General features: G+C 44.6%; 1 protein-coding gene across 1 annotated transcript in view; it reads right to left on the bottom strand.

Annotated features, from left to right (window-relative positions):
- The window catches only part of LOC142582441 (nose resistant to fluoxetine protein 6-like), a 98,882-nt gene that overhangs the window by 36,634 nt on the left and 35,425 nt on the right, over positions 1 to 26,823 (bottom strand). The window contains exons 4-9 of the mRNA XM_075692168.1: positions 25,254 to 25,341; positions 24,100 to 24,191; positions 22,795 to 22,965; positions 20,632 to 20,725; positions 17,870 to 17,956; positions 16,407 to 16,572 (exon numbers count right to left, since the gene is read on the bottom strand). Coding sequence (XP_075548283.1) covers positions 16,407 to 16,572; positions 17,870 to 17,956; positions 20,632 to 20,725; positions 22,795 to 22,965; positions 24,100 to 24,191; positions 25,254 to 25,341 — 698 coding nt within the window. The remainder of the gene's footprint in view (positions 1 to 16,406; positions 16,573 to 17,869; positions 17,957 to 20,631; positions 20,726 to 22,794; positions 22,966 to 24,099; positions 24,192 to 25,253; positions 25,342 to 26,823) is intronic.

Here is a 26,823-nt window from a genome sequence, read left to right as displayed (position 1 = left end):
TGCAACAATTTGCACTGTTCTAAGCCTTATAACTACTGATAAGCACAGGTTTGAATTTGATGGATTATAACTATCATAGCTGAGTGACCTCTCTCAAACGCAACCACTCCCGTTCGGATCGGCAAACGTACTGCTAAGCTATACCTCTCTGATCGCCGAGCGAGAGGCTAAATTTAGCTCCGATAGCGTCATGAGTGGCACTACAGCGACGCCATCTGTGCACGCGACACATGCATGATCGCGTAATGACGCTCTTGCTCTACACAATGATATCAAAGTAAGATGCTCTTAGTAGTACGGTTGCAAAGATATAGGCAATAAGAGTACAACCTGTTTTCGTTACGTGTGGCTTTAGCAAGCGACTCCATAGCTGACGGAACTCAACAAAAAAAAAAAAAAAAGGAGGCGTGCCACTCGCTCGCATCAGAATATAAATGTAATTGGAATTCTGGGTGGTGTATATATATATATATATATATATATATATATATATATATATATATCAAAACCACGATCTGATTATGAGGCACGCCGTCGTGGGGGACTGCAGATTAATTTTGACCACCAGGGGACCGGTAACGGGCTCCCAATGCACGGGCGTTTTTGCATTTCGCCCCCATCGAAATGCGGCTGCCGCGGCTGGGATTTGATCCCGCGACCTCGTGCTTAGCAGCGCAACATCATAGACGCTAAGCCACCGTAATTTAAAATGCAAGCGTTTGCGCAGTTGGAGCGGCCTCCCAACACTTCTTGGCAACCATCAGTGCGCAGCATGTTCATAACCCTTCCTCTGCTAAGCGGAAGCGATGGTGTTTGTGCACGCGCTGCGCGTGCATGCGTGGGCGTGCCCACGAAGCGAGGATACATCAGAGTGATGTCTTGCTGGCGCGCACTTCTTTGTCAAACTGCCCGTTTGTGCGGCTGAGAAGCTTGTGTCTTAAGTGCAAGCAAATTTCACTCGCGTAGAAAAACTCGCTCGTGGAAAAGGCTGCCAAAGTTATACCACCATGCGCGAGCACCGACTGTAGTTTCAAACGCAGCGCATGCGGCCAACGGGTGTGTCCATTTCGAAGCAATGTTAGGAAAAGCCAGCGTTGAGGTATTCGAGGTAACCAACAAAGAAACTGCACGAAAAACAAGGCGCAATTGAGCACCCTGTCGGCGCTGCTGGCGCCTTGCCCTTGCACTTTTGTCGACATCATATCGCGCATAGAGTATGAGCACTACGACGAGAGCCGAGTCCCGTATTGCGACTACGGGACTACAGACTCGTTGATAAGCTGTCCGAGTGTGAAATTATTGACAGAATTTCAGATCACAAGGCAGTATTTATATCGCTCAGTTGCCCAGTCTGTAAACTGCGTGTCGAAATTTAAACTTTTTTCGACTTTAATCGTTCTGATGACACATCTGTTCTTGAAGTTTTATCAGAAAGCTTCGAATCATTCTGCCCACTCGGTAAATATTGTGATGTGATACATTTGTTGGAGAATTCGTAAGCGTTACAAAGCTGTGCATTCACCGCGTTGTTTCGTTAAAAAGTAAGAAAAAGAAATCGTGCCATCCCTTGAATGACGAGAGAAATTTTGCAGTTATCACGCCGCATCAGACGACTCAGATGTTCCAAACACAGCAACGACCCTGATGCCATTGCTAGATTCCCATCTACCAAAGAGGCACTTATTCTGAAAATTATTATCTGTGGCTGCCCGCGATACAGTGCTCAGAGACAAGTGAAGTGCAGAGTACTGGACCAGTTGCATAATCGTCCACTTTCAGAACTAAAACCTTTAGGCCAATGCTTCGAAAGAATATCCACGTTGAAGGCCTTACTCGCGCTATTAAGGTTCTTGCGGTCTACGGGGCTTCACGACAGACTCTAAGAATGCCGCCCCCTACCGCTCTGTAGTGTACGCGCTTTGTTCGTGCTTGTCTCCCTTTCTTTCTATCTCCCCCTTCCACTCTGTTTCTCTTTTTATCCCCCTTAACCCTTCCCTCTGCGCAGGGTAGCCAACCGGAACTACCTCTGGTTAACCTCCCTGCCTTTCTCTGCATTATTTTCTCTCTCTCTCTCTAATCTGAAAATGAATCTGGCCAAATATTTTTTTCTGTAATGTCGAGATGCCATGATTACTAAGAAATAATCCTCGGAAGTTCTGTCGTTCTGTCATACCTGTTACTGATTCTTCATCTTCATTTATTACTATCAATAACGAAAGTGTAAATGATCCTCTGCCCATCTCTAATGAATTCAATGAATATTTAAATTCTGTCTACGCAAACGATTCTCACATGTACCCGGATTTTGATAATAATTCAGTTGATTCCAGTTCCTACATTACAGTTAATGTTAATGGCGTCCTTAATTTGATTTTAAAGCTAGACACGAAAAAAATCTAGTGGCTCTGATGGTATGCTAACTCGCTTTTATTTCGCTATTCACAATGTGCATCACGCTATCTTGAAATTATATTTTATAAACCTCTAGAAACAAGAATCATTCTGTCATTATGGAAGCTTGCAAGAGTAATACCCTTGTATAAGACAAGCGAAAAGACCGACCTAACGACTTACAGACCAATTTCTTTAACTCCCCACTCATGAAAAATGCTGGAAAATATTAGTTACAAATACATAATAGGCTTTATTCAGTCTAACTTTATTTTAACTAATGTTCAGCATGGATCTAGACGGGGTTTCAGCACTATCACGCAACTAACCGAATTCACCCATGTCATTGCTTATCAGTTAGATCTAGGTAAACAGATTTACGCTATTGATTTTCTTTTAGGTTTTCCATTTAGTACTTCCTTCTCATCTCTTGCAAAAATTAAATACGGTACTAAAAAAATTCGGTCTGGTCGACTGGATTGGGAGTTTTCTTTCCAATCGGTCCCAATACGTCGTCTTCAGTTCGGCAGTGCCATCAATTCTTGAAGAAGGTGCTGGGGTTCCTCAAGAATCAGTCCGGCGTCCTTTATTGTTTTTAATTCATATCAGTGACCTGCCAAAAAATTTTTCTTTTGTTTCCGTTATCTAAATCGTCTTTATGCTGACAATTGCGTCTTAAATGACGTGATTGACTTTGCGACTAATCATAAGCGACCGAACGAGTTCTTTGGCTCTTTCGGTTCTTGGTGTGAAAAATGGAAAATGAACGTAAATTTAAAAAACAAGAACGGTTGCTTTGTCCTTTACAAAAAAAGCAATCCGCCATGGTTGCTTAGTGGTTATGGTGTTGGGCTGCTGAGCACGAGATCGCGGCATTAAATCCTGGCTACGGCGGCCGAATTTCGATGGGAGTGAAATGCGAAAACACCCGTATACTTAGATTTAGGTGCACATTAAAGAATCCCAGGTGTTTCAAATTATTCTGGAGTCTCCCACTACGGCGTGCCTCATTATCAGATCGTGGGTTTGGCACGTAAAAGCCAATAATATAATTTAATTTTACAAGAAGAGTGGCGCCAGTAATTGCAACGTATTCCTTGAATACCTTGGCGTAACATTTACTCACAATCTCCCATGGTCTGCAAAAATTGACCAAACACGTTCTAAAGCTCTGAAACAACTGAACACCTACGTCGTACTATGCAGAAGGCTCCAAAGGATACTGAACTCTCTTGTTCGCCCCATTATTGATTATGCCGCCCCCGTGCGGCCACACCCGCAAAAAAAAAAAAAAAAAACACGACCGCCCTTCAACTACTGTGAAGAGAGGTGCAAGCGAAACTCGGCAACCGCGGCTCTTCGTTGTCGTAATGCCTCGGCTTCGCGCTTCCTCACGGTGAGGTCGGCACGTCCTCGAGAGAGCCCTTCCTCGAGAGAGTTCCCGGCAGCGTTCATCAAACGCTGCCTGTTTTTCGGCCGAACGCACGACGCGCGGCCCGCTACCGTTCCTTCAGCCAGGGCCTCCTTTTTCAATGCCGACCGTTCACCAGCCTCTCCTATCGTCCTTTCATACTCTCCCCCGTCCGCTAGCGTTCGCGCCTGCTTTACGGTCGTGGGGAAGAGTACCGTCTGGGTGGTGCCTCATGGCGGAAGTCGGATGAATACTGACAGACGTGTGATAACCAGACAGACGCAGGGACGGAGCGTCTACCGCTACTCCAGCTAACTCCAGCGAAACGGCAGCGCCGCGAGCTCGCACACACGTGTGACGCAAGCAGCCGTACCATCTGAGTAGCGTCGCATCGCGGCAACTCACTGAACTAAGGCGCATCAACGGCTCCCATAGGGGAGCGAGCGATTGCGCTGCCATTGAAAAAAACAGGGGAGGCGTTGCTTTTCTAGTGTAATATAACAATTTTGGAATGACACTACTCATAATTAAATGCAATAAAGAAAAAAAAACTGACACTGGATGAATCTGTTAGCGTGGTGGTCTCGCAACCCGGGGGTCGGTGGTTCGAATCCGCAGCACGACAAGCGATTTTTTTTTTTACTTTCGCGTGGCTTGGGTTCTTTCGCACGGCAACGCCAACACCGACACGAGTGAGGCAATACAAGCTTCGCTTGAATAAGATAATCAAACTAGAAGCAGTTGGAGATAAAGCAGCGCGCTTCATTTTTCACCAACATACGACCTCTATTTTTCAACCTCGTCTGTCCTCTCTGCGCTGAACCTAACACCACTTTCCGTACGTCGTGACATGGAACCATTAAAAGTTATGCACAACATGATTAACATGTCCTATCATACGTGGAGCACAGCTTGCTTATCTTTCACCAAGCCTTCTCCCGCGCGTAACTTCCACAAGCGTAATTATATCCCTTTTTATGCCCGTTGAGATACTTTCAAGTACAGCTTCTTTCCTCGCACTATAGAACTATGTAATTTTTTATCTGTCATGCTTTCGTTCATTCCCGATAAGTGAATTCGAGAGTGCTCTTTGTGAGAATAAGTGTGTGTAACTGCATGTTTAAATTATGCTTAGTTTAAGCTTGATGTGTAAGTATTTCACTGTACCGCTGCTTTTAGTATTGAAAAAAAAAACGTTTTTCTAGTGATTTGACTGTTGTACTAATATTTAAAGTTGGTAATGGTGTAAGAGTCATTGCTCAATTCACTTTATTTTTTGTTCACCATTTTATTAACCCGCTCCTGCAATATCATACCTATGGGGCTGCAGTATGTGCAAATAAATAAAAAAAAAATAAATGCGTTGTGGTGTGCTTTCCTCTTCTCTTTCCCCTTTTTTATCTCCTTTAAGAGAGAGTGGTTGTCTTTTTGGGCATGTGTAGTGCTTATTTACGTTGCCATAATCATTAATAAATGGCATTGTAGATCGGATATCGACAGTGATGATGGCTAGTGAAGCAACCACGCCATCGGTAAATGTGTTGAAGATCAGCCGTTTCCGGCAGTTGCTAGCATGATTGCACATGCTTGTTTATGTGGTTCCTAAAAATCCAAGATCGTACGCCAGCCATTCTCGTCTAACAAGAAGTACTTGCACGTTTGTGCTTCCTGTCTATTTATAATGATTTTAAACGTGTGGTTTTAGCACGTAAAACTTCAGAATGTTTTAAAGCATGTAGCACTTTGCTGTGATTTTTTTACAGCTTATGCCGCTGAGTCTATATAAAATGCAGCTTTATATTAAAAGCAGGTTCGTTGGAGGTGATACTAGCCACAATATTAAAATGGGTGTAGTGCATGTTCGCAACGGCACACCACACCACACCGCACCGCACCACACCACACTACATCATGCTGTGCACTGGTCCATATGGACACTGCCCAGCTAGAAGAAGAAAACCGGCTGAAATCTGCACGACAGGCAGCGAAAGACGCCAGGGAGACAGAGCGCACTGCCTAGCTAGAAGAACAATGAATTGAATGGCTGTAGTTTTATGCGCCAAAACCACGATTTAATTATGAGTGGAGGACTCCGGATTAATTTTGACCACCAGGGGATATTTAACGTGCTCCCAATGCACGGTACACGGGCGTTTTTTGCATTTCGACTCCATCGAAAATGCGGCCGCCACAACCAGGATTTGGGCCGGTGACCTCGTGCTTAGCAGCGCAACACCAAAGCCACTAAATTATGGGGTTTTACGTGCCAAAACCACTTTCTGATTATGAGGCACGCCGTAGTGGGGGGACTCCGGAAATTCTGACCACCTGGGGTCCTTTAACGTGCACCTAAATCTAAGTACACGGGTGTTTTCGCATTTCGCCCCCATCGAAATGCGGCCGCCGTGGCCGGGATTTGATCCCGCGACCTCGTGCTCAGCAGCCCAACACCATAGCCACTGAGCAACCGCGGCGGGTACACCAAAGCCACTAAGCAACCACGGCGGGTAGAAGCGCCTGAAGGAGGCGCCACGCAGCGTGGCGCCATCTCTCGAGACGACGCAAACCTCGCGCCGCGGAACTCACGGACTCGCGGACCGCTGGCGTTCAGCACTCAGCGCCAAAAGATGACAATGAAGTTTATACTGGTGCCCTGTATCTGGCTCCACGCATTCTACAATCTACGAAATGTTGGCGATTCGGTCACAGTGTCAGGGGCTGCAGATCTGCACCCCGCTGCCGTGCTTGCGGCGACAGCCACATTGTTAGTGATTGTTCGTCCAATGAAGATAAATGTTGTCTCTGTGGTGGTGGTCACCCCTCCAATTACTCGAATTGTCCCGCAAAATCACAGGAGCTTCAAATTATAGAAATAATTGAAAGGAGACGTTGCTCACGCCGTAATGCTGTTGCTGAGGTCCAGGGAAGATCTAAGGGATATGCAGGAGGGACAGCCCGTCAGCAAATGGTTGCTGACTCAGCCTTTTCCGATTCTATTGCGATAGCGGTCGAAAAGGTGTTGTCAAAAGCTATGGAACGACTAACATCAAACCTGTCGGAGACTCTAGCTCAAATGTTGACACCACAAATGATTCAGCTTTTCAGTTCTGCAGCCAGTTCTAATGCTAGCTCTCAGATCCTTACTCATCGCCTAACATCGAATGCTGAACAGCTAATGGATCCTTTATCAGTTATTGTAGAAAACGCAGAAAATAAAAGGCCATCAGCTTCAGCTCAGCAGACCGACAACGGATGCTTCTCTGGATCAGTGTCGGAAAACAACCAGGATTTAGAAATGGATCTTCCGATGCTTAAACGCACAATATCATCTAATGATAATTCATCGATCTCTATGCCGCAGTCAACAACCAAAAAGTTTGTTAAAGGTAGTCTTTCCAAGACAGATTCTAATCCTAATTCTTCCAGCTCTGTCCCTCAATCAAAACCCACAAAGTATGGTAAAGACAGTCTTTCGAAGAAATATTTTTTAAAAGACAGCATTTTAGAGCAAGCGGTTTCTAAAGAAGGCATTAATTCAACATAGGTCATTTAAAGGTATTACAGTGGAACTGCTGTTCCATTATTTCTGCAGCTGCCGATTTAATAAATTTTTGTTCACAACTTTCTCCCGACGTTATTCTTTTGGAGGAGACTTGGCTCTCAAATGCCAAGATTTTCATATAAAAAATTATCGTTTACTTCGATTGGACCGTCCATCGAGAGTCGAAGGACTTGCTTTCTTGATAACAACTAAAATATGCCACAAATTAAAAATATCCTATCTGTATGTCTACAGAGTGTGAGATACTAGCAATAGAGGCAACTATTCCTGGTTATTCCCCATTTTCCTTAGTTAATATATATTTTCCCACAGGCATGCATGATATTCGTTTCCTTGATACCATTGTCAAATCTTGTAGGAAAGAAACTGTGATAGCCGGAGACTTTAATTCGCATCATGTGTCTTGGGGTTTCAAAACGGACTCATGTGAAACGCTATTGTCGGACTGTGCAATTGATCAACATTTTTGTTGGTTAAACACGAAAGTAGCTACGTTTATTCAGGGTCTTTCTAAATCAGTATCGGATCTAACATTTGCCAGTTCAGGGGTTTCCGAAACTTCCTGGTCTACTGTCGACTCTGCCTCAAACAGTGACCATATGCATATTAGGTTTGATATTGTATGCCCTCTTATTCCCCTAGAGTCTCCAGCGCGGACTTTCGTTAATTTACCAGAAATTTCAGAGTGTCTTGAAAATGGTCTACAACTCACAGATAACGGTGTCCAATGACATCAAAGCCATGAGGCTTTGCTCTGTATTAAAAAGTTCCTTTAAAAATTCTTAATTTAATGTTAACATAAGTACTACCTCTCCTTGGTGGAATTCAGAGTGTACGCGGGATTATAGACGACAAAAAGCTGCTTGGAAGAAACTATTTTACAATCAGTGCCCGAGTAACTGAAGTGATTATAAATTCCTAGCTGCTACTGCTACCTAGCTGCTGAATGCCAAAGACTAGTATGATGAAAAACAGAATGACTTCCTCTCTAAGTCCAGCAACAACAACAACAAAAAAGCTCTGTTCAGATTCCTTCGATATAGAAAATTTATACCGGCATCAACGAATACTGAGTCGATAATTCTTTCGCCACGCGAAATATCTGCTTCTTCAGAATTCATAGGAAAGGGCTTAGCGCAACGCTTAACATCACGTTGGCCGAATAGGCCACTAAGGCCTTCCATCGCAGATGACCATAGTCACAGTGTCAGAGCTTTTTAATATCCTTAGATCTCAGCCTGCCTCAGCCCCATGTCCTCACGGCATTTCCAATGCCATGGTAAAAATTTTGTTTGCAATGTCTCCTGACGACCTTCTGAACACAGTGAATTATTCTCAAAAAATGATTTGACTCCACCAGAATGGAGGACAGCCAAAATTATTACGCTGCTTAAAAAACAAGGAGCTGGCTACAATCTCGACTACATTAGACCGATATATCTTACGTGAAATATGGTAACAATTATTGAAAAAGTTATATATGAGCGTATGATGGATTATATATCTGAAAATTCGTTACTGGGCCCACGTCAAATAGATTTCCGGCCCGGTCTCTCCATTTGGTGTGCGCATGTAGATTTGGAAAGCCGCATACAACTTGCTCGGCACAGAAAATAATTTAGTGCTTCAGTGACTCTTGGCACAGCGAAAGCTTATTACAGCGACGAGTACTCTCTACTGCTGGACCGATTACAGACCTACAATTTGCCGAGATATGTAACGGCATGAATTTTTGAATTTCTTAAAAAACAGAAAATTTCATTGTTTTTAAAACGGCTTTTCTTCAAGGAAGTTCGATCAGACAAGAGGAAGGCCCTAGGGGACTGTTCTGTCTTCTATACTATTTAAGCTATTGATGAGTTCAGTGACACTGCGCCAGCATTTGAATCTGTATGTCTATGCAGACGACGGCGCATTTTTCGCGACCGCAAGAGGCATCAATTCCCTTCACTTGTCTTTGTAAACGTACCTTTGTACTCTAGAGACGTGGCTTCACAATCTTCATCTGTCGCTAAACGTAAACAAAAGTGCAGTCCTTGTTTTCCCGCTTGCCAGGCTGATACAGTTATCATAAGTATATGATCAGAGAACCATTTCACAGGTAGAGTCGCTTAAGTACGCTGGTATCAGATATGACGCAAAGCTGAACTGGGGTTTTCACATAGAAAATATTGCAACGAACAGGACACGAGCCGTAGGTTTACTACGTAGAATCAGTAACCGGCGTTCTGATATGCGAAGTGTTTTGTTCTCTTGAAGTGCAAAATATAAATTAAGACCACTTGTTCTTTTAGGAAGATAAGCTTTTCGACTATGTTTAGGTCTTCCTAAATTCGTTGCTAATAATGTATTTACCGGGAAGGGCGCCTACTCTTCACACGTGATTCCGCATGCTTACGGTTCAAACCTATTTAAAAACTTATTAATCTCCTCTACGACGGAGACAATAAGCATTTATTAGAGAACCAAATTCATTTTTTTTAGAACATGTGGTCACGGTAGCATGCACCACAGGTTGTATTAGCACCTTTTAGCACAATTAGCACCTTTAAATGTTCGCCTTAGAGGAATCACTCCGCTTGATAAGTCCACAGTGTCGCTCAAAATTAAATTTGCATACACTTTTCCCAATAATGCGAAATTGCTGCCCCAAACATATTTGAATGACCGTTTACAAGACTATTTGAGCCGTTTCCCAGTAAATGTAATAGCGACTGATGATTCTTCGTGTAAAGAGAAGGCAGGCGTGGGAACCTACTCATCATCTCTCGATTGCTCTTTTACACTTCGCCTACCAGATTACACATAAATTTTTCAGGCCGAACTTCCGGCAATAGTTCTTGCCTTGCGAAAATTACCCGTTCATACTACAAAAGTTATTCTCGTTAGAGATTCTCTATTTGTATGCAGCGCGTTAATGCGTCTACAAAGCCGACAGCTTTGAACACGTTTTATACATTAGGTCCGCCCCACTTAAGTTTACTTCATTTAGTATGAGTCCCAGGCCACCAAGACATTCATATTAATGAAATAGCCGATTACTTAGCACGAGCTTCCTTAGCAGGTCCGGTGATATCTGTGCTGCCGGCAAGTGCGCACATCACTGCAGCCAGATTTAGGCTGTTTTCTTTGATTGATGACAAAAAAAGGCCTCTCATTAGCAAAATCTACAGATTTTACGTATCTAAATTATTCTTGGAACCGACAATGGTGTCCTAACCGGCAATTCGAAGTATCATTTACAAGGCTGCCCCCCCTCCTTGTTGCCGTGTTCCGACACTTAATTTTTACTTGCACAGTTGTGGTTTGGCGGTATCCCCTTTATGCCGGAATCCATCGACCATATCTTATTATTGTGTCGGCGGTTTTCTGCTCATCGAAAACGATGTCTAGAAATTCCGCTTCGAAATCTAGGACTACCATTAGGCAGTACTGTTATACCTGTTATACTCTCCCTTGGAGCAATGAAATTAAGATACAGCCTCAGGAACGTTTGCATATCCATTTATAATTTCCTATATGACACAAGAAGACTTCCTTATTAATATTTCGTAGTTTCCATAGTTGAATCACTTCTCCGTCAATTGAGAAAATTCAAAAAGTAAAAACACAAATTCACTGTTAAAATATTGTTATTGTTCAAAAGTTAACTTGCTCATGTTTAAGTATATCATTTACTTTATGTTTTTCAGTAATAAGTTCTTGTTACTGCTCCTGTCAAAGCAAGCCTGAATATCGTATTATTTAATACGATAGACTTTTCCATTGTAAGACAAGCTTTGTCAGTCAAAGCTTGTAACTCGGTCGCATTCTATGTTTCTTTTTGTGGTTTTTATTCTCCACTCCTGTAATAGCCCTAAGAGGGCTGACCGTATGAATAAATGAATGAATGAATGAATGAATGAATGAATGAATGAATATCTTATCTAATTTATTAACAGCTTATTTCTCGTCTTAGATTATTCATTTATTTCCTTATTTTGTGTTACTATTTACTAATCTATTTCATTTATCACTCATATTACCACCCAATTCGTGGCCTATCCCCCATAGTCGGTTTGTGCCATTAATTTAGGCTTCATCATCATCATCATCATCATCATCATCATCATTGAACGTCGTATTGGAAATGACAAACTTCAGCACACTAGAAGTTACAGCTTGAGTGATATTGTGAACAAACATTAGGAAGAAAACTCGGAAGCAATATTTTTTGTAACTTGTTTGGGCAGTAACTAGCGTATGCAGTGCGGTCCTGTACAAAGTGTTGGAAGCCAGAGACCGCATTTTTTAAAGTTCTGTCTGGTTGCCCGGATGTTCTCGTTTGAGTGCCCAGATGACGGTTCTGGCTTTTGGCTAAAGGTCACTTGAAGGTCGCCGACAACGGGAGCTAAAAGTATTTCATGCTTAAGATTATGTACTTACATGGCAAGCGACACAACGAAATCTTTGAATGACTGCCGGAACACTGCAGTATCGGCAGGATATGTATATTCCAGTTCGTATAACTTATATTTTCTTACCATTTATGTTTTTATTGCGCAAGTGTCTTAACGCTTCCCTACATTTGCGATTGATTGTATATTTCATCGTTTTCTACAACTGCTTGTTTTATTTGCCTGAACACTTATGTGCACGAGTCGTACCAAATGTCCTGCTGCGCCCACTACATTGCTTGTCGATTCAAGCACGCTGAAGCTAAGTGCCTACCACAGTATGTGCATGCCTATGTTCTTATTGATTCGAAAGCATCAAATGGCCCATTGAGTGCGAGAAAGCCGGCGTACGTCGTCTGGACAAACGAAAACGGCACCTAAATTCCTATTGGCTGCGACGCCATGTCACGAGCGCGCCTCGACGGAGCAGAGCGTGCGAAAGGGAACACCTACCGCTGCAATAGCGCGCCAGGTGTTGCGTGAGGGGAGAATTAGGCATCATCGCGACGCCACGCCACCCTCGATCATGCTCCCGGAAGCCTGTGTTATCCGCGAGTTCCTTGTCCGCGTAAGCTCTCGCCTGCGTTCTAGCTGCGCCTCGGTATAAGGCCAAATCAAAATGCGCCAAGCCAACGCCTCCTAGATAGCAGGCCTGTGCGCTCTGCTTTATGGCGCCATGTTACTTGGACCGAAATTTCCACGTCCAAGCCCGGCGTGACCAAAGCGGTTGCGTCAAATTCACTGCGGTTTACCCGGGAGCGTCCCCATTAGATTTTATGGCAGTCGGGCAAGGTAGCATGAAGTCACGGATCGAAGCGCACTGGCCTTTGCTATCGGGGAGGCGTTATCCAAGCGTCTCAACGCGCTCGCTCGATCGCAAAGAGTAGATAGCACAAAGGACCGCTCAGCGGAATTCAGTTGGACAATTATGCTTTCGCATTCACAACTCACAAGAAGTGCTTAGGTGTCCTCGGTTTTTTTTTGCTCATATTTTCCAAAAGATGAATAAATAAACTACGGGGTTTTACGTGTCAAAACCACGATCTGATTATGAGGCACGCCGTAGTGGGGGAGTCCGGAAATTTGGCCACCTGGGGTTCTTTAACGTGCACCTAAAGCTAAGTACCAACAAGTGTTTTCGCATTTCGCATCCATCCAAATGCGGCCGCCGTAGCCGACTCATATTTTCATACCATTTCTGCATATTGATTAGACAATCAAATTCTGGGGAAAAGCCGACGACGGCAGTTGCCAAAATTTCCAAGATTGTCAAATCAATCAATCAATCAATCAATCAATCAATCAATCAATCAATCAATCAATCAATCAATCAATCAATCAATCAATCAATCAATCAATCAATCAATCAATCAATCAATTCCGCACTATGTGCGCGCGAGAGCGACTGGAGCGTTTTTATTACGCTTGCGCGAACTACGCTGCTGTTGGGCTTCGCTCGATTAGTCGTAAATGTGTATTGACTCTATGGGACTCGAACAATTTCGAGATCTCAGGAGTGTTTTCGGTGTCGCCTGACTTACAAATAAGTCTTCCAGCTGTAATATCATGACGCGAGCAGATTGTACTGTGCCGTCTGCATCTTGGAGGCGCATTACAAGCCCATGTTTATTTCTAGTTGTAACGGTGACAGCTCTGCCTGTGACAGGCGCGGCTGTGACGACCCTATCTCTGAACTTTGTATTTGTGTCAACGCTTTAGCGGGGAGAAGCAAATGTTGTGCAACGGGCTTGACAGACCAGACTGTTGTTCACTATCATAACACTAGGTTTTTTAATCAGCACTTACAGAGGTGACTACGGGGAAAAGGTTATCAATGCGCGGCTCCAGTTCCGAGAGACTGCGGGCCCATATATATGATAGGCTTTTTTTGTCAAGGCGGCTTGTTATACCTTGGATTATGCCACGCGTTTCAGGTTATTTTCGCTTCTCTACCCATGGCCCCACGAAGAGCAGCTGACTGGATCGCTAGTTGACTTCTCTTCTTTTTATACCTACTTTTAATTCCTTTAGAAGGACACTGTGGCTATCACGAATCGATTGCTGTTCGCTATAATAAGGCATGTCCAAAGTCGAAGGTAATTCTCGTTCGCCGATCTCAGCCTCAAGGTTCTTTATAAATGTCACACGCGCAGTTAATGACCTTCGCATATCCTGACAGGCAGATGGAAGGAGGGGACGATATTGAATGGATAGCTTTGAATTTTTGCAGAGGAAGGAATTCAAAGTTATTTTTTTTGATGGTATAATTTGAAAATGCGGCGCCTCGACTTCACGAAAAAACAGTGGACGCTATGCTAAATCTGGTTTGTCTGAGATGCCTAGATATGCGTGTATACACGTGGTTTTGACCTATATGTCTGTTCTGACCCAGGTCTGCATTCTATTATGTGTATGTCCACGTTTATTAAGAAGTCAATCTTCAGCATAGTGTTCAACGACGCTCGACAGGCGCTAAGACCGTCCCACACGAATTTTTCAACTCTTCACCCATTCAACATTTTCACCAGGCATGCTCAAAAATTGGTTATTTTCCGTGACAGTTGTGACAGCCAAGTGGTTTTTCCCCTTCCTTTACATGAGCACAGGAGTGCTTAACGCCGTCCTACCGCGAACGGTAGACCCATCGACTTTTCTAATGCTATCAAAATGAAGCAAATATATTTCCAGTAAATATTTTAACGCTGTAATACACCCCAGAAAACAGCAGCTGATGTCGCATCGCACAAAGTGGATGTACAGCGAAATGCCTTTACAACGAACGCCTATACAACGAAGATACCTGTATAACGAAGCATTCAGAATTCCTATACTTTATGTGTATTGCGAAAACATCTACAGCGAAAACCACGACAACGAATTCGCCTGTACGACGAAGGAATTTAGGCGCCGGCAACGGCTGATTTGTTGCTGTACAACGAACGCACCTAGCGGCGCCACCACTGCCATCCGCACTGGCCACTGAGCTACGGTCAGCGCTGGCGCGGATGGCTTATGAATACTTCGCGGTTCACGACGATGACCTGGTCGGAACTAACTATTTATGACGACGCCAGCGCCATCAAGGAAAAGAAGGATGCGAAGGTGTAACAAGGCAGCAGATATTAAGAGTCAACAAACGAACAAAAAATTTTACAAGGTAGGCAATAGTGACATTCGACATTGTGCAGCTGTGCCTTGACTTCGTTGCTCAAGAAGGCTTCGTCAAGAAGTATGTCGTGAGCCTCGATAATATAACGCCGGCACCACTTGCACTTTTCGTCTAACAAAGTGTGCGGAAGGAATTATCGGCTTCTTTCGGTAAATATATTGAATTCATATTTAATAAAAGTTGTTCTTCTAGTGAACATGCTTAGCCTGCTCTATTTCGGCTGGTACGGTGCGCGATCTTTACAACGAAGTGATTGAAATGCCTCGATTCTTCATAATTAGTTGGCCCGATTTCAAGGAACTCTGGGCTGTTTACTTCTACTTAAAAAAATCTTCCTTTCTCGTATTCCAATCCGTTGCGCACCAGTGTTGCCAACCAATTTTTAAAGGAAAGAAGGCTACGCAGTGGCTTAGATGACCCCTTACGTACTACCTTACATTACCCTACGTGGCCATCTCCTTGACACTACGTTTGACCTTACATTTGACCCTACGTTTGACACTACATGACACACATGTCATTATATTCATGTCATGACCGATCGTTTATGTTTGTTATACACTATTGTCATACTATGCCAATTTTGGTACATACCAAGTTAACGAAACGACCATGAGAGCACCAAGACGTAGGCGGCTAGATGGATACTGCCAAAGTGGCAAATGTTAGCCAAGCAATTCTTCACATTTAAAAGATCTTTTATTGCAGCTTACATTTTCTTATTACCCACGATAGTTAACAAATTCGAGTGTCATTCGCACTTATCTAGCTCAGTGCCTGAACAGTAGCGCCGTCAATTCAAGGAGGGCTAAATTACCACCGCTAATATAGTAAATAATATAGTAATATTAGTATGTGGACGCAGAATTCATCCTCCCGGCTTAGAGAAGGGCTTCTTTCGCGGAGAAAAAAAAACAAAAAAAAAACAACCTATTTCCTCGTTGACTTTGCTTACGCGGCTCTATGTCTTGTTCGTTTAATTTGACACTAATTCAAGAAGTTGTCGTTTTGTTCCAATTTTGCTCCGCATTAGATTTAACCGTTAATGCAAATTTAACACATGCAATCAACGCAAGTATCCAGAGTCGTCTAAAAAGAGCAGACGAAATATCCTCGCAGGCAATGTGCGCAGTCTGAATTGCAATATGCAGTCCGCATTTGTGCCTGCGACGATCGACCGCAGTCGCATCTCGTATCCTAGGCATAATTCCAAGATGACCATCCGTGTCCTTTGGAAATGCAACTTTTTCATGAAGGCCTCTGTGTCACGTAAGCATTTGCCGTCGGGCGCGCAAACACTCAAGCTTAGCTCCGTCGTTCTGAGTGGACCAAGAAACGCGCGCTACATGACTAGCATACAGTGGAACATCGTGTTGGAATTAGCAGCTTATATGCCGGTCGTGCACGCTGTTTAGCACATAGGTGGGCGCTACTCACAGAGTCGAGGCTGTACTCCCAGTTGTTGATAAGGGCCGGTATCTTCCACCAGCGGGCCTCGCAGTTTCCGCGCAGCAAGGCGTAGTTGTCGCGCCAGATGGGTCCCGACGACACCAGGCCCAGAAGCGAGAACACCAGCAGCAGGCAGAAGCACGGTATGATGACCCTGTCTCGCCCCCGGGTGCATGAAGGACGAAGGCGGACAGAGTCCGACCAGAGAGCGAACGGCGTCATTTTAAGCGCAACCGTTATACATGTCGCCGTGCCTTTGCGCAGTGGCAGCGGGACCGGGACAACTCGCGCGCGAATTGTGCGACTCACTCACTCACTCACTCACTCACTCACTCACTCACTCACTCACTCACTCACTCACTCACTCACTCACTCACTCACTCACTCACTCACTCACTCACTCACTCACTCACTCACTCACTCACTCACTCACTCACTCACTCACTCACTCACTCACTCACTCACTCACTCACTCACTCACTCACTCACTCACTCACTCACTCACTCACTCACTCACTCACTCACTCACTCACTCACTCACTCACTCACTCACTCACTCACTCACTCACTCACTCACTCACTCACTCACTCACTCACTCACTCACTCACTCACTCACTCACTCACTCACTCACTCACTCACTCACTCACTCACTCACTCACTCACTCACTCACTCACTCACTCACTCACTCACTCACTCACTCACTCACTCACTCACTCACTCACTCACTCACTCACTCACTCACTCACTCACTCACTCACTCACTCACTCACTCACTCACTCACTCACTCACTCACTCACTCACTCACTCACTCACTCACTCACTCACTCACTCACTCACTCACTCACTCACTCACTCACTCACTCACTCACTCACTCTTTCTCTGCAGCCTCGTATTCACATGTGGGATCACCAGCATTGCATCATGAAATCACCGTGTGACTGGCCGGGTTATTATCAATTGCAAATACATTTGCTTTCATTACCGATAGTACTAACTCGTCTTCTGCAACCCTTCTGTTTTAAACATCGCAGATGAATCGGCCCAGTGGCGTAAAGCCGCCGTATGGACCACCCACGCGCTATGGAGCTTGGACGGCCCCTATCTTGGCGCTTAAGGCTTCTTGATGTCGATATCTCTCATCTCTATTCAAGTATATAAAGAAAACAGTTACGTCACAGTGGCGACGGCTTTTCACTGAACAAATACCTAAATTTAAATATGGGTTACCTTCCTGCTCTGCAATATTAAGTCGGTTGCCTGGCTGACATAAGTTTCCTTGTAAAAGTATACTACGTCGTCTCGCCCTTCAGCCGAGCGAAACTCAGGCTATTGACATTCATTGAAGCGAAGACGTCGGACATAAGTCACGGTGGTTGCGCTGTGCGCATTTGTTCCGCAGCCCCACCTTGGCAGACGCGTAACAAGGTGGCTACTTTGCCGACTCACCGCACGTATCTCCTGATCAACAGGATCGGCAGCCACTTGCTAAGGTTTCGGCGCTGCTTGAAAACGCTGTAGCCAAACAGGAATCCACTGAAACAGAGACCATTTGTCAGAAGAACTGCTAACGGATGAACGTCGAACTATGTCTGCCTGAGAAGTGCGAGTAAGGTTGCTTATTGAAACCCAAGATTTTTCTCCAAGCGCACGACTTTTCAAGAAATCTCGATCAATAAAAGGCGTACCTGTTGTGATGTAACCAAAGAGTCTAAAACTATTTTTTTAAAAATCTTGCTCAGAGGAAAAGCAACAAGATGATCCAAGTGTGTAGAATTTTTGCTTTGTAGCTTTGCGGCCAATTGATGAGCTGTGAGCACTGCGCAAGGCAGCAGGATGTGGCCGACAGTTTCTATCAGCATTGATTCAAATGCGAACGACTCGAAATTAACTATAATGTGTTTCTACGTTTCCCACATTCAAAGTTTCTTTGTGTGTGTGTGTGTGGGGGTCACTTGTTCCGATGGACTCGCGCAAGTCTGGACTGCACAACGTTTAAAAAGTGGCTGCGTAGCAATTGCACATAACGCGTAAAATGTTTTGTCATCAATGTTTTCCTGTTCGTGTTTTAATATATGCTGATGGCAAATGAGGCTTTCATACATTGGCGTTTCTTGATCAGCCTCTAACCCTACAGCTAGAATAGAACTGGCAGAACTTTCTAAGTTAATCAACAAGCGTAAGACAGCGGACATCAGGAACTATAATATGGATAGAATTGAACAGGCTCTCAGGAACGGAGGAAGCCTAAAAACAGTGAAGAAGAAACTAGGAATAGGCAAGAATCAGATGTGTGCGTTAAGAGACAAAGCCGGCAATATCGTTACTAATATGGATGAGATAGTTCAAGTGGCTGAGGAGTTCTATAGAGATTTATACAGTACCAGTGGCACCCACGACGATAGTGGAAGAGAGAATAGCCTAGAGGAATTCGAAATCCCACAGGTAACGCCAGAAGAAGTAAAGAAAGCCTTAGGAGCTATGCAAAGGGGGAAGGCAGCCGGGGAGGATCAGGTAACAGCAGATTTGTTGAAGGATGGTGGTCAGATTGTTCTAGAGAAACTGGCCACCCTGTATACGCAATGCCTCATAACCTCGAGCGTACCGGAATCTTGGAAGAACGCTAACATAATCCTAATCCATAAGAAAGGGGACGCCAACGACTTGAAAAATTATAGACCGATCAGCTTACTGTCCGTTGCCTACAAAGTATTTACTAAGGTAATCGCAAATAGAATCAGGAACACCTTAGACTTCTGTCAACCAAAGGACCAGGCAGGATTCCGTAAAGGCTACTCAACAATAGACCATATTCACACTATCAATCAAGTGATAGAGAAATGTGCAGAATATAACCAACCTTTATATATAGCTTTCATTGATTACGAGAAAGCGTTTGATTCAGTCGAAACCTCAGCAGTCATGGAGGCATTACGGAATCAGGGTGTAGATGAGCCATATGTAAAGATACTGGAAGATATCTATAGCGGCTCCACAGCCACCGTAGTCCTCCACAAAGAAAGCAACAAAATCCCTATAAAGAAAGGCGTCAGACAGGGAGATACGATATCTCCAATGCTATTCACAGCATGTTTACAGGAGGTATTCAGAGGCCTGGAGTGGGAAGAATTGGGGATAAAAGTTGATGGAGAATACCTTAGCAACTTGCGATTCGCTGATGATATTGCCTTGCTTAGTAACTCAGGAGACCAATTGCAATGCATGCTCACTGACCTGGAGAGGCAAAGCAGAAGGGTGGGTCTGAAAATTAATCTGCAGAAAACTAAAGTAATGTTTAACAGGCTCGGAAGAGAACAGCAGTTTACGATAGGTAGCGAAGCACTGGAAGGGGTAAGGGACTACATCTACTTAGGGCAGGTAGTGACCACGGATCCGGATCATGAGACTGAAATAACCAGAAGAATAAGAATGGGCTGGGGTGCGTTTGGCAGGCATTCTCAAATCGTGAACAGCAGGTTGCCACTATCCCTCAAAAGGAAAGTGTATAACAGCTGTGTGTTACCAGTACTCACATATGGGGCAGAAACCTGGAGACTTACGAAAAGGGTTCTGCTGAAATTGAGGACGACGCAACGAGCTATGGAAAGAAGAATGATGGGTGTGACGTTAAGGGATAAGAAAAGAGCAGATTGGGTGAGGCAACAAACGCGGGTAAACGACATCTTAGTTGAAATCAAGAAAAAGAAATGGGCATGGGCCGGACATGTAATGAGGAGGGAAGATAACCGATGGTCACTAAGGGTTACGGACTGGATTCCAAGGGAAGGGATGCGTAGCAGGGGGCGGCAGAAAGTTAGGTGGGCGGATGACATTAAGACGTTTGCAGGGACAACATGGCCACAATTAGTACATGACCGGGGTAGTTGGAGAAGTATGGGAGAGGCCTTTGCCCTGCAGTGGGCGTAACTAGGCTGATGATGATGATGATGATGATGGCAAATGACCCGGCTTGATGTTCACGTTTACACGCAAGACAGCTGATTTTTAGTTCTGAGCCGTAATTAGACTCACTTGGATGACAGCTAATTACACGTTATTTCCAGTGGTGATGATCACAGAACATTTTTGCTTTCCATGTGTCTAACGTCACGAAGAAGTGTTAACAGTTTCCTCATCTGTTGTCATATATTTGCTTAGAGAGAGAGAAAAAAAAACATTTGGTTTGCTGTCGTGATTTCAGTGGCACATACCTTAGACAGAAGAAGGTGTCGGCAGCTGGGTAAGCGTTGGCGATGAACATGAATGGCGTGTGCTTGACGAAATCAAACATGTTGAAGATTCTTCCTGCAAGAGGTCGCAAAGACCCATGGGTAAACTACGCGAGATTGAAATTTAACGATGCCCACACTGTGAAAGTTTAAGCTAATTCAATATAGTCAGAAGCAAAACTATCGATGCATAAATTTATACACTTCAATGTTTCATTATTTAGGTCACTCCAGTGTCGAAAAAAAAATATACGTCTTCAATACAGCCGCCAGCGGCATTCCTGGGTCAATGAAGTGATATCAAGTCGGTACACAGGGTGTCCCACGTAACTTAAGCCAAACATTAAAAATATGCAACTACTACGTAGCTGGACAGAACCAAGGTAATGTTGTTTTCCTCGCTTGTAGATACTCAAATTATTACTATTTTTCATTGTACCTAATTCGATAAGTAGTCTTAATTAATTAATCAACTTCTCAAATATTATAATTAGATGAAAAGTGTAAATGATAAAATTGTAGCGCAACATGAAAAACTCTCGATACAGTTTTCTGTTGTTCAATAACCCGCCGTGGTTGCTCAGTGGCTATGGTGTTGGGCTGCTGAGCACGAGGTCGCGGGATCGAATCCCGGCCACGGCGGCCGCATTTCGATGGGGGCGAAATGCGAAAACACCCGTGTGCTTAGATTTAGGTGCACGTTAAAGAACCCCAGGTGGTCAAAATTTCCGGAGTCCTCCACTACGGCGTGCCTCATAATCAGAAAGTGGTTTTGGCACGTAAAACCCCAAATATTATTATTATTATTATTGTTCAATACGTGCTACATAAAAGTGTTCTTGCGAACGTGAAAGAAGCCCGCCAATACACGCAAAATTGCCGCCCGACTGGCCGCTCGAGGCACTTTGCGTGCATTCGCGGGCTTCTTTCACGCTCGGAAAAACACTTTTATGTAGCACGTATCGAGCAACAGAAAGCTGTGTCGGGAGTTTTCCATGTTGCTCTACAGTTTTCTCATTAACACTTTTAATCTAATTATAATATTCGGGAAGTTGACTAATTAATTAATACTAATTATCTAATTAGACAGAATGAAAAAATAATAATTTGAGTATCTCCAAGCGACGGCAAATAACATTACTTTGGTTCTGTGTGGCTAAGTGGAATTTGCATGTATTTATTGTTTGGCTCAAGTGACGTATATAATTGTTATATGTATATATAACATTATATGCATATATACATATACGTTATATATACGTCATATATATGTGTATATGTATATGCATATGTATATGTATATATACATATACATAACGTTACATATAACGTTATATGTATATAATCACCCATGACAGCACTGTGGTCTTGCACAATCTGGGAATACGCTAACGTGTGTTGCTTCCAAGCGCTGCATAAAATTTAAAGGGCTTTCTATTGTTATCCAACTGCGTGTAGACAACTGAAAATGTCTTGAATGCAAATGAAATGACCCAATCGTCCGACATTATTTTCTAAATTGCACAGCACTGTTCGACGGCTTTTCGCCTATTTCGTACCGGTGTTACGTGGAAAGCCTTTGTTCTGTAAAGTTTAATATTGACGGACTTAGAGAGAGAGAGAGCAAGGACAGGAATGGCAGGGAGGTAAACCAGACGAGTACCCTGTTTCCTACCCTACACTGGGTGTGGGGTAAAAGGGAATAGAAAGAGGAAAAAAAGGGAGAGAGTAAACACTGAGTGCTTAATTTGTATGTTTAAACACTTGAGCAGGAGTGCGCCAACCGATACGGTTCATCTCAAGCCCTGCGCGGCGTTTCGTGCTCTTTGAGCTGTGCGTTCACACGAAGGTTCTACTGTTGTAGAATCATCAAATGTATTCTCGCCTCCTGTACGTGTAGTAATATAAATAGTTAATAAATAGTATAAATGTGCATAGCATAAATATGAATAGTATAAGTAGTCAAGTATAAATAGTGTGGGTGATCGCATACTTAATAAGAAGGTCAGAGGCCGGCGCTCCCAAATAAATCGGCTCATGCCCCGTGCACGCTCGCGCAAAGCACCGAGAAGCGCGAAAAGTGCTCTTGCAAACACAAGTGTCGCGTATAGCGGAAGAAGACACGTGCGCGTTCGCGATGCTCACTGCGGTTGGGAATGGGCGTCAGGGCGTAGCAGTAGCCCAGGATGATCCACAGCATGGTGAGGAAGCGCACACCGTGTAGCGCTCGCAGCCGCGACCCGTCGTCGGAGACGTCGAACAGCCGCAGCGTGTTGCTGTACGCGGACCAGGACGTAAGCGCCCCCAGTACCGCATCTGTGCGCAAGGCAGGCACAAGCTGTATAATCATCGCTCCCGTGTGCCGTTACTTCGTTTCGGCACTTGCGAAGTCGAGAGAGAGTGCAGAATCGAAGGTTCTAGCGGAAATCATTAAAGGAAAGAGGTACGAGATTCAGCAGAACCAGAACAGTTACGTCATGGCCGGCAACACTGGAATTTAGGCGAAGGCATCAACTTGCACTATGCAACAATCGATAGGCCAACTAAGTTCACCTGTCGTTTAGCGGTGAATGAAGACAACGTATACGAAGTAACCACCAGGATCGAGACAGAGTGACATAATTAGAAGGGCGTTCCGGGTGTTCTTAACGACGGGAAGATCCCAGCCATGTCTAAAGGCTACGTTGCCAATACAGAAGCCCGCTCGGTGTATGTAACCAAAATAAACCTAATGAAAAAAACTTTAAAGATTCAAGTTGCTTTCTTTAAAAACAATTTTTTTAGAGTGTAAGAGTGTATACGCTCTAAAAAACGTTTGCACCCTTTGGGGTGTATATTTGCCACACAACAATAATCGCCATCTGTCTTGCCCGCATTTTCTTTCTTGAAAACGCTGCGCTCGTTACTTTCTCGTCGAGAATGCTCTGTCATGCCGATAACGCGCATGCCGTTCGCGGCTTGGAAGTACCGGGCTCGCAGCGTTAAAGAAAGGAAATGCGGGCAAGACAGATGACGATTATCGTTATTTTGTGTGGCAAATATAGACCGCAAAGGGTGCAACTGTTTTTAGAGTGAGGAAGAAAATAGTTGTGTTAGATGAAATTATTTGCGACCTTTAACGAAGCAAACGCCCCGTAAATTTTTCGCAGCTTGCATTCGTGACTGACATGAATACGAACTGTTGTAATTGAGATTATCTCTTACACGCCAGTGTAACGTTTCCGTGTGGTGCAAATTCCCGCGACTGAGGCAAGTGAGGTGCCTCCACGCACACTTTACACTGGCAGAACCGTGCTGGAGCAACATTGGTTCCTAGGGCCAACGAGATCATTGAACACAGAAAGCGCATTGAGTGGTGCAAGTTTAGCACTCGTGGTCATGTTCAGTAAACGAAGGAAAAACACAAAGCATGAAGTGACTAGTAGAAGACAATGAAATCAGCATACGCACGGGGCTTGCGGTCCTTGTCTTGACGGCTCCTGAGGAAGACGTCCACCAGGGTCCCGAGGCCCACCATGCTCAGCACCACGCACAAGCAGATCCTGTAAGCGTCAAGGATGCGCATTCCCACGGTCGTCGTGTATGTACAATTTCGTGCGTCACTGCCTAAATTTACCCTGCTCTCGGAGTATAAATACCTAAGAGCGTTTACATTTTACTGAGTTCTGCGAGGAGCTCAGTTATAGAGTGATGCACGTGCAGATACGCATGCGTGAATGAGCTGAGCAGTGCTGGTCGTTTATGCTCAGCAGCGCTGCAGTTTGCTCAAGATGAACTGCCTGAAGCCAAATGCCTCTGCGAACATTCTTAGTTGTTCATCCTATCTCACCTGTGCAATTTTTCCACCTCGACATTGTTATGAACGGAATTGCAGAATGGCATCTGCTGACGCCTTCAGGGGTGCACATTTCTTTACTTGTTCATCCACCTCACCCAGCACTCATGCACGCACGCGTACACTCGGTAAATGGTACCGATGCAGCATGTATCGCCGGTAATTCGGAACTGTTGTATCACTGCTACTCCCACGAAAGTACCGATGCCATCACTGCCGGTTAAGCACGTCACCGATCGCGCTTCTAGCTCTCATGGAGGCGGCTCTTGTGGCTAATAGGGCATGTGTTCTGGTGTGCGGCCAATCTTTTTGCGTAGCTTAGCGAGTGCTGCGATGTTTGTGGCGCAGCGTAGACAGAGCAACGTGCGTGACACGCATGCGAGCTGCAGCGAAGCGAAATGAGCAACGCCGTCGCGAAGCAGCGTTCTGCAATAGGCGGCGCCAGTGCGCCTTAGACGAGTGCGCTAACGCTAGCGCTACTTCCTGCTTCGGTTTCATTTCAATTCACAGATAAACGCTTTGTTTACCAAAATATTTGGGATTGTGGCGCACGGGCGATTGCGTTTGCGATCATTTCGAAGTAACATCGAATCGAATGATAATCACATTCAATAAACCGCGCTTACACGTTAACACGCAGTGGAATGACTGGTGTCACATAAGAACCACCAACTCCACGTATATTTGGTATGCTGAAAAACCAGTTTCACAAGTGACCTTCGCCTAGGTGACGAATATATGGCGGCGCGTTCGCCGTGCGTTTGCTTACAGTGCCACTTGCTGCAGGTTGTCCAGTTGGATGTCCCTCTGCACGTCGCAAAGAGGCACTGATGCGTTCACGCCGTAGTTCTTGAAAGCTGCATCACAGAAGAAAAGGCAGAGGTTAACGGAAGGTACTGATAGACTGCAAAAGCAATCTTTAGCTTGGGTTCTGCGCTACTCGGTGCTGTGCTCTGTGACTTCGAGGGCAGCGTTTGCGAACGTCGGGTTGTGCGCAGAGTGGAAACGGGATGAAGCGCTAGCGAAACAACCATGCAAACCGATTGAAGCAGCTCTCAAAGTCCTGATAACGCTAAAGGCCACCATGAAAAATGAAAACCATGCTGCGTTCTTCGCTTATATCGAGGATGGGTTCGTTCAAGTCGTTCAACATCTTGATCATCTTTTTCATACGATGAGTAGAAGAAACTATGTCAGATACTTGAAGCGATCGACAGTGGTTGAACAACGGATGCCGCTGTAGCCGAGGTTTCGACTAGTGGACTTGTCTACTTGTCCACTTCTTTGAAATGTTGGCTCCAGAGTGACATCCCTAGCTGAACTACTGCTGATCGCTTCAAGTCTCCATGTTACTGTGACAGCTCTGTCTTGTTTGTATTTGACATACTTGTATGAGTGAGTCGCCCGCTAACGCGGCTTGCATTTCTTGTTTATGAGAATAACAGAAGTGTGGTTTATTGACGCCGACTAAATTCGCAGCTTTCTCCGCATGGATCTTCTGGTTATTTGTGTAACGTTCAGCAGTATAGGGAAGTAAGATTGAAGTAATACTCTTCGTAGTTTGGTGTGCTATTGGCAGTTTTGTGGTGTTTGGCGTTCACGCTGTACAACAGAACAGTGAGTGACATCATGACATTTATTGGAAATTGGAACTGCTACTACTGTGGCTGTCTTGGAGGCCCAACAATCCTACACAGCTATACTGTTAAATTAGTAAAACAAAGCCAGGAAAAAGGAGATATAAAAAAGGAACGTTCCTCCTAAGATTAGGTAAATCGGTTTTATTGTTTACGTGCTGTAACTTTACTGTGGGATAAAACTGGATCTCAGTCAGCTTTATTTGTCAGAAATAGACTTCACGAATTGTTCATTATCTACGCCATATTTCCCAGAAACAAACAACTCAAACTGTGTAAGGGAGTTCTTGCAGCCTGGTGAATAAGACAGCGCTGTCTGGAAAACCCCGACAGAATACGTTTTCCGCCCTGGCAGTACGGTACACATCGCCGCCTCACTAACTGTGCAGCTCGTGCGACCCGAAAGATGCACAAGTGCTTCAAGGACGACGTAGAGGCATCGTAAGCGATCGACCGAAGCCGGCGAAATTATCAACGCAGCGCCGTCATTATTAAGGGAACCGGCAGCGACTGGGATTTGGTGAGGGAGACCACCCTTCAATCGCCGGAACGTTTCCGCCGCCAGACGAGGACCTCCGCTCAGTCAGTGTGCGGAAAAATTGGATTCACAAGGCGACCGCGCGGATTCAAGGCCATGCATTGCTCGATGCGGGAACATCGGCGCTTCCGGCGACCGCGCAGCGAGAAATGAAGCATGTGTGC

This window comes from Dermacentor variabilis, chromosome 1 (assembly GCF_050947875.1).
Source record: "Dermacentor variabilis isolate Ectoservices chromosome 1, ASM5094787v1, whole genome shotgun sequence".
Lineage (NCBI taxonomy): Eukaryota > Metazoa > Arthropoda > Arachnida > Ixodida > Ixodidae > Dermacentor > Dermacentor variabilis.
The sequence above is the reverse complement of the archived record's forward strand: the minus strand, read 5'-3'. Positions and strand labels throughout refer to the sequence as shown.